Here is a 19,435-nt window from a genome sequence, read left to right as displayed (position 1 = left end):
TTGCACATAATTGACTTGTTTAGCCGTTTGAGTGCAGCAGCCATTATCAGGAAAAAAGACTCGCAGTTAGTTGTTGACAAATTCATGCAGATATGGGTTAGTGTATATGGTGCTCCTGAAGTTGGAGTATACACTGACAATGGTAATGAATTCAATTCTCAAATTTTTTCGTGATATGGCTGAAAATCTAAACATGTCAGTTAAGTCGACAGCAGGATACAGTCCCTGGTCAAATGGAATTGTAGAACGACATAATGCAACTCTAACTGAAACAGTTAACAAAATCAAAGCAAGTTCAAATCTATCTTCGGAAACTGCAATTAGCTGGGCTGTGAATGCCAAAAATAGTCTTGTAAATGTGTATGGATATAGTCCTTATCAGATTGTGTCCAGAAGAAATCCTAACATGCCATCAACACTAGTCAATAAACCTCCAGCTCTTGAAGGAGAAACAATGAGTAAAACAATGGGAAAACACTTAGTTGGTCTTCACGAGGCAAGGAAAGCATTTGTAGCATCAGAATCCTCTGAGAAAATTAGACTTGCTCTTCGGAAGCAGGTTCGTCCCTCAGGTGAGAAATTCAAAAATGGAGATAAAGTATACTTTCTTAGAGACAATCAATGGAAAGGATCTGGTACAGTTATTGGACAGGACAATGTTGTTGTGTTTATAAGATATGGAGGAACTTATGTAAGAGTACATGAATGTAGGATTTTAAGAGATTTCGATGAACAAAAAGCTAAAAAAAACAAACAACAGGAAAAGAGGGTAACATTGAAAGAAAGTCTCATAACTCAAAACTTTGACAAGAATAAGGCTGAGCATGAAGTCCTTTATTATGATAGTGATGAAGAGGAAGACTTGCATGCCAACAATTAGTCAGACAATGAACATGGTGAAAGTGACGATGAAGTAGAAGGACATGAATCTGAATTAGGAAGTCAGGCAGGTGACTCTGAACTAGACAGCGATAATCCTGTGAATCAAGGGCATGAATCTTATGAGGAAAGTCTATCAGGAGGTGACTCTGAACTTGAAAATGATAATCATGAAGATACTCCAGTGAGAGAGCAGAGCAATGAGCAAGCAACTTCTCTAGTGCACAGTAGAAGTGTTGATTCTATGTGTAACAAGCATTCTGAGAGTATTGCATGGCAATACATAGTCCTCTACTGGGTAAAAATTCATTATACTGGAACAAAATGCTAACTTGTTATATAACTTGCCATGGTGTAAACAAAAAATAAATATCAAGTCAATATCTTCAAGCATGACTAAAAACAGTGTGGAAAACTGATTATATGAGTGAATTTTTCAAGTCCAAGGACCATAACTCTGCACAAAATTATTAGACTGAAACAAAAATTTGAACTTGATCTGTAACTTGTCATGATAAAACTATATACCAATTATCAATCAATATCATATAAGCATGATGAAAAAAACATTAGATATGATTAATAGATCTCTAAAATTAGATATGATGTAATACAGTTTATATCTATTTTCAAATTATAATCAAATATAATTAATAGTTCCAAATATCTTTTCTTTCATTTGTCACAAACTAATATAGATTTGTAACTTATCTATAAAATGTCAACAACTTTTATCTACACAATATAATGTATTGAAATATATATATAATAAAAATAGATTATTATCTAATTAAAGGATTTCTCATCATATTTTTTTTTTTATATATACAGCATTCAGAAAATTAGTTTATACTAAATAACCAACAAACCTGCTAAAAATTTTTTCAAATAATTGAACAAAGAATGTCTTTTAAAAAATTAGTTATCTCCCTTTGTACAGAAATATGGTTTAACATAGTACTCTAACATTAGATATGGTCTAGAGTTATGGTCCACAACTCTGGATTAAATCATCAGACCGGAACAAAATTTGAACTTGATCTATAACTTGTCATGATAAAACTATATACCAAAAATCAAATCAATATCTTCAAGAACAAAGAAAAAAAGTGTGGAAAGCTGATTTGTCGGACTGACAGAAGGACAGACAGACAGACGGACAGACAAACAGACAGACGGACGGAGTGCAAACCTAAAGTCCCCTTCGACTTCGTTGGTAGGGGACTAATAAAGATATACTTTTAAAAAAGGACCAAAAAGTGAACTTTAAAATGCCAGGTGGTGATACTCCACGGGAAGGAGTTGTTCTGAGTAGAGCTGGTAAAGCATCGTCAAATAAAAAGAATTGGTACAATGTAGAATATAGGAAACCTGAAGACCTTAGAGGTAACAAGCTGTCAATAGACTTAAGTACAGTTGATAAATTGGAAGTTGTAAAGTCTGACACAGATCAGGATATAGAAGATGACGAAGAATCAAAAGAAGTATTCTTCAATGAGATTGACTTTTGTGATGCTCGTAAAGCTGAACTTGAAAATTGGAAGAGACATCATGCTTATCAAGAAGTTGAAGACTATGGTCAGTCATGTGTATCCACTAGATGGGTATATACTATAAAAGAAGCTGATAATGAAATACACAGGAAAGCAAGACGCGTTGCAAAAGGTTTCGAAGAAGATTGTTTGGATGAAATACAGAAGAACTCTCCTACATGTGACAAAAAAATCTCTTAGACTCATTCTTTCAATAATAATGCAAAAGAAATGGTCCATCAATTCCATTGACATTAAAACTGCCTTTTTGCAAGGAGAGAAAATGCAAAGAAAAGTTCATCTTCGTCCACCTAAGGAAGCTAATGCTAATTGAAAAATCTGGCTTTTAGAGAAATGTGTGTATGGTCTTGCAGATGCTTCTTTGAAATGGTATGAAAAGGTTAAGAACACCCTAAATGAATGTGGAGGTACTGAATCTAAAGTTGACCCAGCAGTATTTTACTGGCATAATTCCAATGGTCTGGCTGGTGTACTAGCAGTTCATGTTGATGATTTTTTGTGGGCAGGAACCAATTTGTTTGAAACTGAGGTTATATCAAAAATAAGAGAGAAATTCAGTGTCGGAAAAAAAGCTTCAGAATCTTTCAAATATTTAGGACTGGGTCTAAGTCATGCTGATGATAAAATTATACTGAGTCAGACAGATTATGTTGAAGTGTTAAAGACAGTCTCAATTGATAGAAAAAGGCCAACTTTCATCAGTCGAACAAACTGTTCTACAATCAAAAGTAGGACAACTGTTGTGGCTTGCAAAACAAACTCGTCCCGACATTGCTTTTGACATCGCTATGATTGCATCAAAGTTAAAGATAAGTACTATTGAAGACCTGAAAAGAGTGAACAAGCTTTTAAGGAAAGTTAGAAATGATCCAGTGTCCCTTCATTTCAAGGAACTTGGAGAACATGTAGAACTTTTATTATATACTGATGCTTCTTTTGGAAATCTTCCAGATGGGGGAAGTCAAGGAGGGTTTATGATTATGGTACTTGGAGAAAATGGGAAAATCAATCCAGTAACATGGCAATCCAAGAAAATTAGAAGGGTCGTTAGAAGTACACTAGCTAGCGAAGCTTTAGCTTTAGCTGATGGTATTGACTGTGCTACATCACTAGCTACTTTGCATAATGAACTTATTTTCAATAAATGTACTTCAGAAAGAGGTACATTCCAGTTCAATGTGTGATTGACAATAAGGACCTTTTTGAGGCCGTACATTCAAAGAAAACTGTATCTGAAAAAAGACTGAGACTGGAAATTAGTTGCATCAAGGAGATGATCCAAAAAGGAGAGTTAACCGTTCATTGGATTGAAACAAATAAACAGATAGCTAATGTGTTGACCAAGCATGGTGCCAGCTCACAGAACCTTTTACATTGTTTTGAAACTGGACTTGTTAATACCGTTTTCATGAAGTAGCTTTAAATTGATTATGTGATACTTACAATAGTGATATATATATTATAGAACCGTAGTTAAAAAAAAACAAACAGGAAGAGAGATTAGTTATGAGGTGACTAGTAATATCTATAAAACTTTTTTATTTTCATTTTATAAACTTTACATCTACTTAAGAAAGAGAAAGGATCAGATTGTTAACTATTTAGTTTAGTAGTTTAGTCTTTAGTCTTTAGTTCTATTTGTATGTATCTTTGTATTTACAGTTTGTAACTTGGTGGGTTTAGATTCAAGTTGTACAGAGAACATTTAAGTCATTTACAGTCATTTAACAAGTGACGCTACCCAAATTTGTACTTGATCTGAGTTTTGTGGTAATAAGTATTGTGTATAAGTTTCATAACATTTGGTTGAGGAAAAGTAAAGTAAGAGAACGGAAACAAAAAATTCAGCAATTTTTCCATTTGTAAACATGGTAAAGGGGCATAACTCTAGAACGATTACAGAGACACCACCAAAAATCGAATTTGATCAGTATTTTGTGGTAATAAGCATATTGTATAAGTTTCATAACATTTGGTTAAGGCAAACTAAAGTTAGAGAACGGAAACGAAAAATTCAGCAATTTTTCCATTGTAAAGGGGCATAACTTTAGAACGGTTAAAGTGATGCCACCAAAATTAAAATTTAATCTGTGTTTTGTGGTAATAAGCATTGTGTATAAGTTTCATAACATTTGGTTGAGGCAAACTGAAGTTAGAGAACGGAAACCAACTTTGGGACATACATACGTACGTATGGACGGACAAGGGTAAAACTTAATGCCACCTCCGCTACGGCAGGGCATAAAAAAGTTGTATTTTGGACCCTTTGGACCTCACTGTGGACCAATTTGAAGACAGGCCTCAAAATTAAAAAATGTGCTTCACCGAGTGAACTTGGATACGACCCCAGAGGTCCAACCCTGAACAGTTTGGGCAAAAATGGACACAATATTCAAGCTTGATACAGGTCTGAATTTGGATTGTAATTAAATATTTGACACATTATAGGTTTCTGACACAGAATGAATGTAGTCAAAGAACTTGAAATTGGTTATATGATTTGAATTTATATGCAATTGAAGATTTCTTGCTCTTGTGCAATACACTGTGCTGTTGCGCAATACTGAGTAAATCTGTTTTCAGACTATATACAAAGAATTAGCAAAATAAATTGTGACCCCCAATTTTTTTTTTGGAAAATTGATAATTTCTTAAATCTTGAGGAAAAAAAATAATATTTGAAGAGAGTTATCTTTTGAGGAAAAAAAAATGCCCCCAACCCAAAATTTTTTTTTTAAATTTAACCCCCCCCCTTTTCCAAAAAAATAATTTTGAAGAAATTTTCTTCTGGTAAAATGTGGTACAAATTAAGAGACATCCATACACTTGAACACAAGTTATTGTCTGAAAACTAGAAAAATGCTTGTTTTGGCCCCTTTTCAGCCCCTAATTCCTAAACAGTTGGGACCATCACCCCCAAAAACAATCCCAACCTTCCTTTTGTGGTATTGAACCTTTTGATTAAATTTCATAGAGATCCATACACTTAAACTAAAGTTATTGACTGGAAACCAAATGTCTCGGACAACGCCAACACCGACGATGATAACGACGACGTGATACCAATATATGACCTCATATTGGCAAAAAATTTTTGCGGTGATATAAACCAACTTGAGCCAATCTTTCTAATAAAACCAAAACAAACACATATCTTAATAAAGAGCTGCACCATGAGCGCATGATACGCCTGTCGCTTTTTCAAAGAATAAAGTTCCATATATAACTACTCAATGTCATATCAGAAATTTATAAAAAAACTAAAGGGAGGTTATTTTAATAGATATAAACCAGTCATCACTGCTCAAATCACTTTTGAGTTATTGTCCAAAAACTGGAAAATCCCCCTTTTTTAATGAATAAAACCCCATAACTCGGAAAAGTAAAATCTAAAATTTATAAAAATCGAAAGGGAGCTCACGTCAGTAGATATAAAAAATTCACCAAAGTTTCAGGAAAACTGCTCAAAGCATATTTGATTTATTGTCCAAATCTGGAAAATCCCTCTTTTTAATGAATAAAACCCCATAACTCGGAAACGTAAAATCTAAAATTTATAAAAATAGAAAGGGAGCTCATGTCAATAGATATAAACAATTCACCAAAGTTGTACGAAAACTGCTCAACGCATTTTTGAGTTATTGTCCGAAAACTGGAAAATCCCCCTTTTTTAATGAATAACACCCCATAACTTGGAAACATAGTATCTAAAATTTATAAAAATCGGAAGGGAGATTATGTCAATAGATATGAACAATTCACCAAAGTTTCATGCAAATTAGTTAAAACGTTTTTGAGTTATTGTCCGACATGTTGACGACAGACGGACAGATGGATGGATGGACAGACCGACAACGGTATACCATAATACGTCACGTAAAAGGGCTTATAAAAACTAAACGGGACACTTACCTCACAAAACCTATTCACCATAAAAAAAAAAAAACAAAAAAAACTGATGAACATTTCAAAGTAGGATTTTGAAAGCTGAGCTGAAAATAAACTGTGATATAAATTTTCTTCCAGGTTTTGAAAGAAAAATTCTTTTCTTAGACATTAACACGGCTGTCAAAGAAAGCACCCTTTTTTCTTTGTAATCGAAAGTTAACGTTATGTTTACGATCACCTATGAGAAACACTAGTAGCTAAAATCTTACGTTTAAGGTACATTTAATCGTAAACGTAAATCGTATGATTCTTTGTGAAACTCTAGCCAGGTTGACAAGCTGTCTATATAAAGTAATGATGAGGATATATATACATATTAACTGGATATATGAAAAAAACATATATGGGCCACACCGACATCACCAAATCATCCAAATGCAATGCACAAAATGACACCCAGAGCTTACCACATGGTCTTCAATGGAGCAGGAACTACCCACCAACATTCAGTCAGCTCTGGATGGCCCCAAACACAACAAGTGCAATCAAATCCAAGGGCACAGCAAAATGTCAAAATATCTAATCAAAACTAATAAAATGCTCCGCTGGGCGCAGCTTGATACAACCGCAGAGGTCAAACCCAGAACAGTTGAGGCAAGTATGGACAGTACATCCCAGTCATTCCCAAGGTTGCTGGACATTGGGCAAAGTCCAGTAGAAATTAGTTTGGTCCAGTTAAGTGATATGAACTACTGGACCAAATGACTAGTAAAAGTTATAATTTGGTACAAATGATATGTGTAAATGTCCTGTAAAAAATTATCCCTCAAGTATGCTTTATTTATTTTGTAAAATTTTCCATATTTCCAACAGTTTTTTACATAATTTACTTTGGACGCCATCCCTGATCCAGGATGTTTTGTGTCTAGGGTTTGAATATCATGATTGGCAATTTTTGGCTACTGAACATTTTTGATCCTAGGTGGCGGTCAAGCGTGGTGAAAGTTATTGGATGTACTGGCAGCTAAAATATGTCATGTCTCAAATTCCAGTGGTTGTGCATGTGTCAAACACTTCAAAAAGTTAAAGCGAGTATTTATAATTAAAAATGTATTGCAAGTTACATTGAAATTATAAAGTGCTACTGTCGGGGTAAATTTGTGCACTTTTACCCACAGAATAGGCAAAATTTTCTGAATATTCAATTTTCACTCCCAAGTGTGTGTGTGGGGGGGGGGCACGGATTTAAGTTTTGTTCTTTTTCTAGTTGCCTTTTATCAACTATTTATTGTAAATGACAAACTGAATAGGAATAAAAAAAATACAACTAATTTATAGTATTTCCTGGCCCATAGGGATAATGATAGCTTTTTCATAATGTTCTCCACTTTCTTACACTGCCCAAAGTTCTACATACACAATCTGAAGTACTTTCAATATAATATTTAGAAATGAATTTCCGTTTACTTTTTTGCTATCTTTTTGAACCTGAGGCCACTTTATGTTTTTATGTTTTTTATCATGCAGTGAATACAAAATTCTCAAAAATTCTCAAAAATTCTTTTTCACCTGTATGTAAAATTATTTCATAATTTTCTACAGGTGATTCATTCCTCAGTTTGGGAAATTCTGTTTAGTTGAAACAGTATGTTTTGTCCAATCACACTGTTCAGATACATTGACTTAAGTAAGGGTACACAAATGAGCAACCTAAATACTGGAATGTAAATACTATTGTGCCACCTAGAAGGTTACAAGAGCGCAATTATTTGTTTACATTTTACCCCAAGATGGTACTCAGAATAGAAACTTGTAGGGCTTCTGATTGGATGATACAGGATTGGAATTACTTTTAATCGAAAGCTTATCCAATTAGGTTTGAAAAATCTAGAAAATCAAATTCACATTTTACAAAGTATAGAAAATATATTCAATACTGCACGTCAGAGCCATTAAAAATCTGCCTTTCTCATTAAGCGAAAAAAATAGACGATGTTTTTCAACTGCATTTTAAGTCAATTTTTTGCCGCATGACCATATATATTTTTTTGGTTGTAATGCAACACTGACATTTCTAGTAACAGGAACTGCTACCCATTTTTTCCTAGTTTGTGTAGTCTTTGAATAATTAAATATGGAATACCACTGGTACCCTATGGAAAATGCATTATGAATAATTGCACTCTTGTAACCAGAAATGTTTGGAAATTTGTATTCAAAGGGAGATAATGTTATGTGTTTATAGTGAATTATGATTTTATTGTATTTTGAGTTATTTCCCTTTGATCTGAAAAAGCAAATCTATTTTAAACTATGACTCAACTATTAGTTGTGCAATAAATCTATAAATGTAGAGCTTAATTAACTATTTAATATCCCAACCCTTCTATTGTGGTATGGAACCTTGTGCTAAAATTTCTTACACATCCATACACTTATACTAAAGCTATTGTCTGTGAACCAGTGATGTAAACCACAAAAATAGTTCTCTAAAATTAAATATGATGTTATATCTATTTTCAACTATGACCCAACTTAAAATTTCTGTTAATTGTCCAATAACATCTCTGAATTTAGATTCTGAGTAAATATGTAATAATAGCATAGTTTCTGAATGTGGTATAAGTTCTTAAATAATTTCAAAATTAGACATTTACCAATTATGGTCCAATATTCAAATTCTAAATACATGGTTGCATTCAGCATATCAAATAACCACATTGTTTTAATTTTTGTTAAAATCAAAGTAAGTTTTATTTTGATACTTTGGACCTTTATGGGGTCCAATTTGAAAAACTGTCCCAAAGTCAAAAATTTAAAACACTGTTAGATTGCACACATTAAAGAACACCAATGATTTAATTTTTGAAGAAATCAAACAAAGTTTAATTTTAGACCCAAATTTGGACCAACTTTGAAAACCAAGCACAAAATCAAATAAAATGCTCCGCTGGGGTGCAGCTTGATACGACCGCAGAGGTCGAACCCTGAACAGTTGGGGCAAGTATGGACACAACATTCAAGCTTGATACAGCACTGAATTTGGATTGTAATTAAATATTTGACACAGCATAGGTTTCTGACACAGAATGAATGTGGTCTAAGAACTTAAAAATTTTTGATTTACCTATTCAAACCATATCATTATTATTTGCTTTTATATATAAATCAGAAATAACCAATTTAAAATGGAAAATTTTAAAGAAAAAAAAGGAAAAAAAAATCCCCCCCCCCAAATTTTTTGAACCCCCTTATGATTCATCACCCCCAAACTCAATCCCAGCCTTCCCTTTGTGTTATGGTACCTTGCAGTACAATTTCAGAGAGATCCATACACTTGAACACAAGTTATTGTCTGGAAACTAGAAAAATGCTTGTTTTTTACCCTTTTTTGGCCCCTTATTCCTACATATTTGGGCAATTAACCCCAAACTCAATCCTAGCATTCCCTTTGTGATATGGAACCTTGTGGTACAATGTCAGAGAGATCCATACACTTACACACAAGTTATTGTCTGGAAACTAGAAAAATGCTTGTTTGTGGCCCCTTTTTGGCCCTTAATTCCTAAACTGTTGGCCCCATAACCCCTAAAATAAATCCCAACCTTCTACTTGTAGTATTAAACATTGTCATACAATTTCAAAGCAATCAAAATACTTATACACAAGTTATTATCCTGAAACTAGAAAAATGCTTGTTTTGGGCCTCTTTTGGGCCCCTAATTCCTAAACAGTTGGGACCATCATCCCCAAAATCAATCCCAAACTTCCTTTTGTGGTATTGAGCCTTCTTAAAAAACTTCATAGAGATCCATTCACTTAAACTAAAGTTATTGTCCAGAAACCAATGTGTCTTCGGAAGACGACACAGATGACATCGACGACGACTACATCATACCATTATACGATCCCAAAAAATTTTTTGCAGTCGTATAAAAATCTAAATACACGTTTAGATTCAGCATATCAAAGAACCCCAAGAATTCAATTTTTTTTATTTTGGACCCTTTGGACCTTATTGTGGACCAATTTGAAGACAGGCCTTAAAATTAAAAAAATCTAAATACACAATTAGATTCAGCATATCAAGGAACACCAATAATATAATTTTTAAAGAAATCAAACAAAGTTTAATTTTGGACCCTTTTGGACCTTGATATGAATCATTTCAAAAACAGACCCTAAAATCCAAATATTAAATACTCAATTAGATTCAGCATATTAAAGACTCCCAAGAATTCAAAACTTTTGAATTAAACCCCATTGAAATTGCTAAAAAAATAAGCAATTTATACAAAGTATTGGTTTTGGCCCCTTTTAACTAAACCAATAGGGTCATGACCCCTAAAATCAATCCTAAACTTTATTTCATGGTATAACACCTTGTGGCACAATTAAATAGCAATAAATATTATACTCAAGTTATTGTCCAGAAATCAGAAAATCCTAGTTTTTTAGCCCCTTTTCAGCCCCTTAGTATTAAATGGTTTGGACCATGACCCCAAAATCAATCACAACTTTAATTTTGAAGTATGGAACCTTGTAGTAAAATTTAATAGAAATCCATACTCTAACACACAAATTAGTGTCCTGAAACATGAAAAATGCTTGTTTTTGACCCTTAATTGCTAAACAGCTACAAAAATAACCCCCAAAATAAATACCAACCTTCCTATCAGTCAGGGGACTTACTTAAATGAGTGATTTTCTAAATCACTGATTCAAGTAACATTATGTCCATAAAGGTTGGAAGTAAGAGTTGTCTTTCTTTAATAATCACCTATTTAAGTAGGACAAATTAATCACTAGACTAAGTGATTTAATTTTATTGTAGATTTAAATATAGAATACTAATGATCCAGGGACTAATTATGTTGCTAAAATTATCAGAACCAACATCTGTGTTGATAGGATCAGTGGCGGATCCAGAACTTTTCATAAGAGGGGGCCCGCTGACTGACCTAAGGGGGGGCCCACTCCAGTCATGCTTCAGTGATTCCCTATATAATCAACCAAATTTTTCCCACAAAAGGGGGGCCCGGGCCCCCTAGGGCCCCCAATGGATCCGCCTATGAGGATGACTGGGTCATGTCAGGTGACCTTGTACTAAATCTAGGATAATGACATAAAAATTACTTGTTTAAGTATCATACCTCAATTTCCTTCCAAAAAATCACTTCTTTAAGTATCATTATTTTAATAACCCCACTAATTTCAACACCCCCGAACAGTGAAATTTTGATCGCGAACAGTAGAATTTTATTACATAATCTATAAGATGAAACCTTGAATTTTACAGGAAAAATACTCCCACTGCTGGGAAAAATCTGTTAAGAAAGTATCAGTTCATTATGTAAAGCCATTTTTATAGCATTTTTTTCAACTAAAACAGAATTTGCAGCTAAATGATTGCATCAAAGGCATAAACCTTGCTTCTTAAAAGAAGCAAAAAGTCCATTTTTTTTCAATTTAACTAATGAAAAGATATTATCTAAACCTATGTGTTTAAAATTTTGGTAGAACTACAAAATACAAAATCACAATTTGTGACAAAACTTCGAATTTGCTACTTAAATAAGTGATTTAAAAATCACTTATTTCAATAAGTCCCCTGACTGCCTATTGTGGAATTGAACATTGTGTTTAAATTTAATACAGAAGTATACAGTTATACTCAAGTTATTGTCTGTGAACTAGACAAATAATTGTTTTTGTTAGGCCCTTTTTGGCCCCTAATTCCTAAACAGCTACTATAATATTAACCCCCCAAAATAAACCCCAACCTTCCTATTGTGTTATGGAACCTTGTGCTAAAATTGAATAGAGATCCATACACTTATACTCAAGTTATTGCCTGCAAACCAGAAGAATAGTTGTTTTCTGCCCCTTTTCGACCTCTAATTATTTAACAGTATGGGCCATGACCCTCCAAAAATAATTCCAAACTTTCCTTTTGAAGTATAGAACCTTGTGGTAAAATTTCATAGAAATCTATACTCTTATACACCAATTATTGTCCTGAAACATGAAAAATGCTTGTTTTTAGCCCGTTTTGGCCCCTAATTCCTCAACAGCTATGACAATAACCTCAAAAATAAATCCAAACCTTCCTATTGAGGTATGGAACCTTGTGCAAAAATTTAATAGAGATCCATACACTTATACCATGTATACTCAAGTTATTGTCTGTGAACCTGACAAAAAATTGTTTTTGTTAGACTCTTTTTTGCCCAAAATTCCTTAACAGCTAATAACGGACAATAACCCCCAAAATTAATCCCAACCTTCTTATTGTGGTGTGGAACCTTGTGCTAAAATTTTGACCAAAGAAATATCTCTTATACTCAAGTTATTGTCTTAAAACCAGACAAATAATTGTTTTTGGCCCCTAATTACAAAACAGCTAAGATAATAACCCCCAAAATCAATCCCAATCCTCCTATTGTGGTATGGAACCTTGTACTAAAATTTCTCACACATCAATACACTTACACTAAAGTTATTGTCTTCGAACCAATTTTTTTTCCATGAACCAGTAAAACTGACCTTTTTTGGCCCCTAATTACAAAACCGCAAGGACAATAGCCCCTAAAAACAATCCCAACCATCCTTTAGTGGTATGGAACCTTGTGCTAAAATTTCATAGCGATCCATGAACTTTTTCCTGTTTTTGTCTGTGAACCAAAATGTCTTCAGACGCAGACAACACTATAACATAACATAATACTACTTCAAATTTATTTGCAGTCCTATAAAAACTAAAAGGTTAAACAAGACACATCAATAACAAACACATAAGTTTACTCTAATATAAATATGATGTAAGGGACTGGTCATTTTCTTAAATTGGGAGACAGGTCTCAACTGGGAGGAAACATTGGAATTTCATAAAGTCCCCACCTTGTGGAAGGAATACAAATTCAAGACACCCTTCCAAAAGACATGAAAATTTTACCCTTCCCCAGCATTTTTCAATACTTTCATTCTTTATAACAAAAATACATGCATACAATTTCTGTTTAATATTATTACTGATAAATTATAAAATATTGCATCAGTAGTGGATCTAGAGCTTCAAGTGGGGGAAGTTGTTTGTGACTTCAGGAAACTTTATTTGGATATGCCCGTGATGGTCTCATTCATGGCTTCCAAAACCGTTGTGTTGTCCAGACAAGGCCAATAAATTATATTTCAGCTCTGGCGGTGCCAAGCACATACATGTATAACATAGGTTTGCCATTTCAACATAATTCAGAATTTTTTTTTAGTATATGCTATCTTTTTTACCTGACCTTATGCCATGTATGCCACCTTCATGTTTCCGGTCATAAAAGTGACACAAGCCCTTCTTAATACCTCCTCATTACAATCAAGGTTAATTAGTTGTCTGACAGCTGGAATTTACCTGTTTAGGCAACAGGTACATTTAGACTACATTTTGTGTTTTGTACCAGACATTGATCGGTCTATTTAAAGTTATTTTCTAAAATTTCACTGGCTTACATTGAATAAATTTAGTAAACATGATTTTGCCTATGAGAAATACGTATTAAAATATGACTTAATTAAAAATCTGAAATGGTTTTAAGTAAAATATCTACAGAACCACATTGTTTGATCTAGTACATGCGTATATAGGTGTAAGATTTAATAATGCATCTGAATTCCAAAAATGCTAAAAGTATTATTGGTACCTTTATCACTTCAAGTATTTTCTTAGAGAAATAATATGAAAGAACCATTTAAACTCAATTGTGCTTTGTTATAAAACCAGGTTCAATCCACCATTTTCTACATATGAAAATGCCTGTACCAAGTCAGGAATATGACAGTTGTTATCCATTCGTTTGATGTGTTTGTTTTTTTTATTTTGCCATTTGATTGGGGGCTTTCCTTTTTGAATTTTCCTCGGAGTTCAGTATTTTTGTGATTTTACTTTTTGTAAACGTAAAAAATGTACACGGATGTTACCGTTACGTATCCGTCTCGGTCCGTGTTTTACCATTGTCTAGTCAACATCCAGTATTAGCAAAAAACTGTTTACGTCAGAAAAATTAATATCAAAAGTCTGAGGTTTAATATCTTTTTAATATCAATCCTTGTTATGATGCCAAAATTTTTACCATGATTGCCTTAAAACAAGGAATTATTTGAATCTGGAATAATTTTGAACTCTGGAAAATAGATAAGAAATGTATGATGAAAACTAATCCTACTTTAAAGTTACTTTCATTGATATTTCAGTATAAACTAAATAATTCCCCTTAGCAATGCGCATGGCTAAGCGTGCATGGCTAACCCTATTTATTTCATCATACATTTCTTATCAATTTTCCAGAATTCAAAATTATTCCAGATTCAAATAATTCCTTGTTTTAAGCTTTTGTTACTAATTCTTACAGGATTTAAATCGGAATCCAAAAAAATGTCCGCCTGGCTCAAATATTTTTGGAATGCCTGGACTCTTATTGACATTAACCACACCTTCATTAAATTTTAGCTCAATTTCCATATCCTTTATTGAAGAAGTTAGTGAATTAACTTCAGATAAAAATACTTTCCTGGACATACACATTCGAACTTAAGAAGATTAGAATCTTAACAATTGAGCCAAGGGAGACGAAAAAAAAATTACGTCTTCTTATTCTTATATTATTGAATTATATGCTCAATCATGAGTTTTAAGATTAATAATTAGGAAACAGCAAATTAGTATTATCAGTGATTTAATTATATGGAAAGGAATGTAATCAGAAAAGCTGCTAATACTTAGACATCAAACCATCAGTTCCGAATATCTATTGTTGTTCTTCATTTCCAACAAACAAACAGAATATGGTCATGACTCACATGAAACAAACATTGATATAAAGTTAGTTTGAAGCCAAAAATGATGACACAAGAGATATAGATATGACATCTGATCAAGTGTTAGACACTTCAGCAAAATCCTGTTAAGTTTTTAATTTTCTGAGACATAAAATGCATTTGAATTTTATATATCTCAGGCATGCTTTAATTTGCCTTAAAATTTTTCCAGATGCACAGGTTTATCTGCACTCAAGAGTAAATTTTGTGGTGTAAACACAGCCATTTTAGCTTAAGGTTCCTCATCAACCTTACTCAAGTTAGTCATACGAAACTTCAAATTCAAAAAAAATAATATGTTTTAACGTCACAGTACCCAAATTGCACGGAGTTCCCAAATTGCAACCATTTAGCAAAAATAGCAGGGGTTATCTTACAAGTTTCCTTAGACACTAAACAATTTGCCTTTTTATGATTTGACATTATGCACGTCTTTCAGTATAGCTAATTATATTTAAATAAACACAAAACATTCACAGTATATACCAACAGATGAAGTATTCACTGGAAAAAGTAAAATCTATGGAAACGACGGCCATGCGATATCCACAAAAAGTCCTTTTAAAAATGAGCAATTAAAATATGATACAGGCATCCATTTCTTAAAAAATGAGAAGTAAGCATCGATTATTGTCAACTTGTTCCAAATATTTGGAGATTTAAAACAAAACATCAGTTATTCGATGTTTACGGATGAGAATTTAAGCATGGGTGCAATTTGGGTACTCTTCATTACAGAATCTTGGATTGTTTTGAGGTCGGTTCAAACCCATTTTTCTATGTTTCAATATGGATTCAAAATTAAATTGGTGGAATTATATAGCAAAAAAGTATACATCTACAAAATAAACACAGAATGGAAATTTTTGTCTGGATCATAAATAAACGTAGGTGAAAAAACTGTCAAAATAGGTGCAATTTGGGTACCCTCATGTTACATACTTAAATGGCTAAGTTTTACTGTACAACAAGTGTACGTAAACTTTTTTGTAAAATTGATTGATTGATTCACTGATTGGTGTTTAAAGCCACTTTCAACACTATTGTGTTATTTCGTGGTGGTCAGTTTTTATTGGTGGAAGAAGCCGAAGTGCCTGGAGAGAACCACCTACCTTCGGTAAAAGAAATCCTTTATAGTACATGTATCAAAATCTTCATAAATGCACTGCTATTGAATTATTGTCTTCCTGTTCACTAATTTGCCGATATTTTCCCATATATGCAGTGACCTTAACTACATGTACGAGACCTCTCGTTAGAACTTCAGCCACCGCACAGTGCAAGTGCTAGGGGAAAACCGTGATGAAATAAATTTTAATAAACTTGCACTGGAAGGTAAATAGTAATAACTGATTCTTAAAGAACAAATTTAATACAACAAATCATTTAAAAACTGTTAAGGAAAAAAATTTAATTAACAAATGGGAACGCATGGAAATTATAAAAAAATATAAAATATAATAAATTCATAATAAAAAAAACGTGTACACAGGACTAAGTTTAGTATATATGCATGTATTGGTTCAATAATTTCGATATGAATTGGTGGTGTACTTCCATAACATTAAAATTACAAGAAACTCGTTTCATACGACTTTAAACAGAGTTATTATAATTCATACTTGAATTGTAAAGTGTTGTGGAAATAAAGATCTTGCAGTTATCATCCATGATTTTGCACCACAGGGATCAGATTTTATACACAATCTTGCTCTAGAAACTAGCCATTCTTCGTCTGATAATAAGTCGTCTTTTTGTACACAGGCAGCCATACTATTCACCTGGTTTCATATGCATGGGTGTGGGTATCGGGTCCGTTCGCTCCCAATACATGTTCGCCCCCTTGGTTCGTTCGCTCCCTATTTTTTTTTTTTAATACTGGTTGAATATCAGATGTTTTTAGATATATTTAACAAAATATTGAAATTTCAATTAATAAAAATTCGGGAGTTAACAATTTTTTTTTGGTGATTTGATGAATAATTATTAAATGAGGGTAGTAATGCCCTTTACCGCCAGGCGTCAAACGGTCATTTTCGGCTACCGTTAACGTCAAATTGGTTAAAATGTTACCGTGATTCGTCAAAATATCCTTATCGGGATTCGTCAGAGGTCTCAAATAATTATCGTTACCGTTATTTGTGGAAAAAATTTAACGTGATTCGTCAAAATCAGTCGATTTTTTTATCGTCTAATAGAAAGTGTACATTTTATCGTCATGCACCAAAAATTACCGTTAACGTCAATTGGCAAGATTTTTTATCATCGTTATTCGTCATGAAGGTACCCCCATTACGACCCTCTTAAATTAGGGGGGGGGTAGGACCTTTATCGGGACTCCGGGATCGGGTGTTTTTAAGCTCGGGATTTCGGGATTGATCCTTTCGGGATCCGGGAATTCTTTTTTCGAATTTCGGGATGTCGGGATTTAAATTTTTTTAAATTCGGGACCTCGGGATTCCACGTTTTTAAGCCCGGGATTTCGGGATCAGGACCCCCTCCTACCCCCCCTTAAATGTTAATTATGTATGATAACAGAGACATGAGACATATACACAGAGATTGGCAACTCACGGTGAAATCACGTTAAATCACGCGGCCCGGAATGAGACTTGCCGATGATTTACTCTACAAATCGGGGACGAATAACCCCCGATACCTAACAAAAAAAAGATGGGAAAACGTACTTCAGATCAAATAATTTCTTTTCTAAGAAGCTATTTGAAAATCGTTGTATTTAATTTTATGTATTTATTGAAAAATATTTTCTGCTTTTCGACATTTCTAATTATTGATCATTATTTTAAGATTAAAATCTGGGAATTATCATAATATTGATAATGCAAGAAACATTTCTGCACTTCATTTCTTTGCTAAATTTGGTCCTTAAATACACAGTGAAATTATGTCTAAATCCGATTATTGTGGATTCACAGGTGTGCGATTACGTAATTTATTGCCCTCCGATCACCTGAATCTGTCATTATTTGTTGTTTGTTTTTTTTTTTTTTTGCTTTGTTTTTTTAAGACTTATATCACCGATTCTGATTAAGAACAATTTGTATTATTATAGTCAAATTTTCTGCTGAACTGTAGACTTTCAAGATTTTTTTGTTTCATAGACTACCGGAGTACTGCAACATTCTTATCCCCTATATACCTTAATATAACACACAGGCACTTGTCTCAGAAAAACAATTTCCTATATACCTTAATATAACATTAAGGTATATAGGGGAAAAAAATTCTGAGACAAGTGCCTGTGTTATATTATGGTATATTGGGGGAAAAAATTCTGAGACAAGTGCCTGTGTGTTATATCATGGAAGTAATATTGAATATTTAAATATTACTTCCATGGTTATATTAAGGTATATAGGAAAAAAAATTTCTGAGACAAGTGCCTGTGCCACTAATATCTCTTTTGGTTTGTTTTAATAGGATAGTGTCTCATTCCCTGAATTTGTTATACAGGAATTCATTTTAATATCAGTTTTTTTATAAGCAAATAAACTGCTAGGGCTCTTCACACAACTTATTTTTAGGACAGATTGCATCAATAGGTACATACATGTATCAAGTCACTGATATATAAATATACATAATGTACTTTTGAACTACACAAGAATTCTTAAACATACATAGATGTGTTAAGAATATTTTTGTAATGTTGTTGGGTTGTTGTCTCAATGACATATACACCACATCTCCTTTTTTCTCATAGCATCTGTACCTTTTCAATGTTCTGCAGAAAATATTTGCATACACATTTTTTGAAACACGAGAGGTGATTTAGTGATCACAGAATGAGGACATGTAGAACTGAAACAACACAACAGATAAATACAAACAGGCACCATTGTATAAAAAGGACTGAAACAAACATAGATGATGACCAATATGAACCCGTAAAGACTAGTGTACCAGTAGAGTGAACATTTCTTGCTTATTATTCAACATCTTTTGTCATTTCATGTAAACAATTAAATATGTTACTTTCCATATACATGTAGAGGAAGGACTTTGTGAATCGAAATATTTTGCTTTTTAGTACTGTCAAGTTATATATTCACAGGGGTGTTGTGGCTCTGATACAACAACTAAAGTTGATCTACTAAAACTATGTAAAAAGAAACGAACCGCAAAAACTTAACAACGAACTATGAAATAAAAATGAGATCGATCTTGGTAGGCTGAAACCAGCCAGAGGGCTATCAGTATGAACGCCAATTATAAAAAGATTGCTA

The 19,435-nt window shown here is 33.2% G+C and overlaps 1 protein-coding gene and 1 long non-coding RNA gene across 4 annotated transcripts in view; one reads left to right on the top strand and one right to left on the bottom strand.

Moving 5' to 3' along the window:
- LOC127709706 (integrator complex subunit 10-like) overlaps nucleotides 1-16,987 on the bottom strand; it is a 318,221-nt gene extending 301,234 nt beyond the window's left edge. The window contains exon 1 of the mRNA XM_052215364.1: nucleotides 16,811-16,987. Within this exon, the coding sequence (XP_052071324.1) occupies nucleotides 16,811-16,960 (150 nt within the window). The 5' untranslated portion in view covers nucleotides 16,961-16,987. The remainder of the gene's footprint in view (nucleotides 1-16,810) is intronic.
- The window catches only part of LOC127709752 (uncharacterized), a 324,446-nt gene that overhangs the window by 225,312 nt on the left and 79,699 nt on the right, over nucleotides 1-19,435 (top strand). The window lies entirely within an intron of this gene.

This window comes from Mytilus californianus, unplaced genomic scaffold (assembly GCF_021869535.1).
Source record: "Mytilus californianus isolate M0D057914Y unplaced genomic scaffold, xbMytCali1.0.p SCAF_7, whole genome shotgun sequence".
In the NCBI taxonomy this organism is placed as follows: Eukaryota; Metazoa; Mollusca; class Bivalvia; order Mytilida; family Mytilidae; genus Mytilus; species Mytilus californianus.
This window is presented reverse-complemented; position numbering and strand designations above follow the sequence as displayed.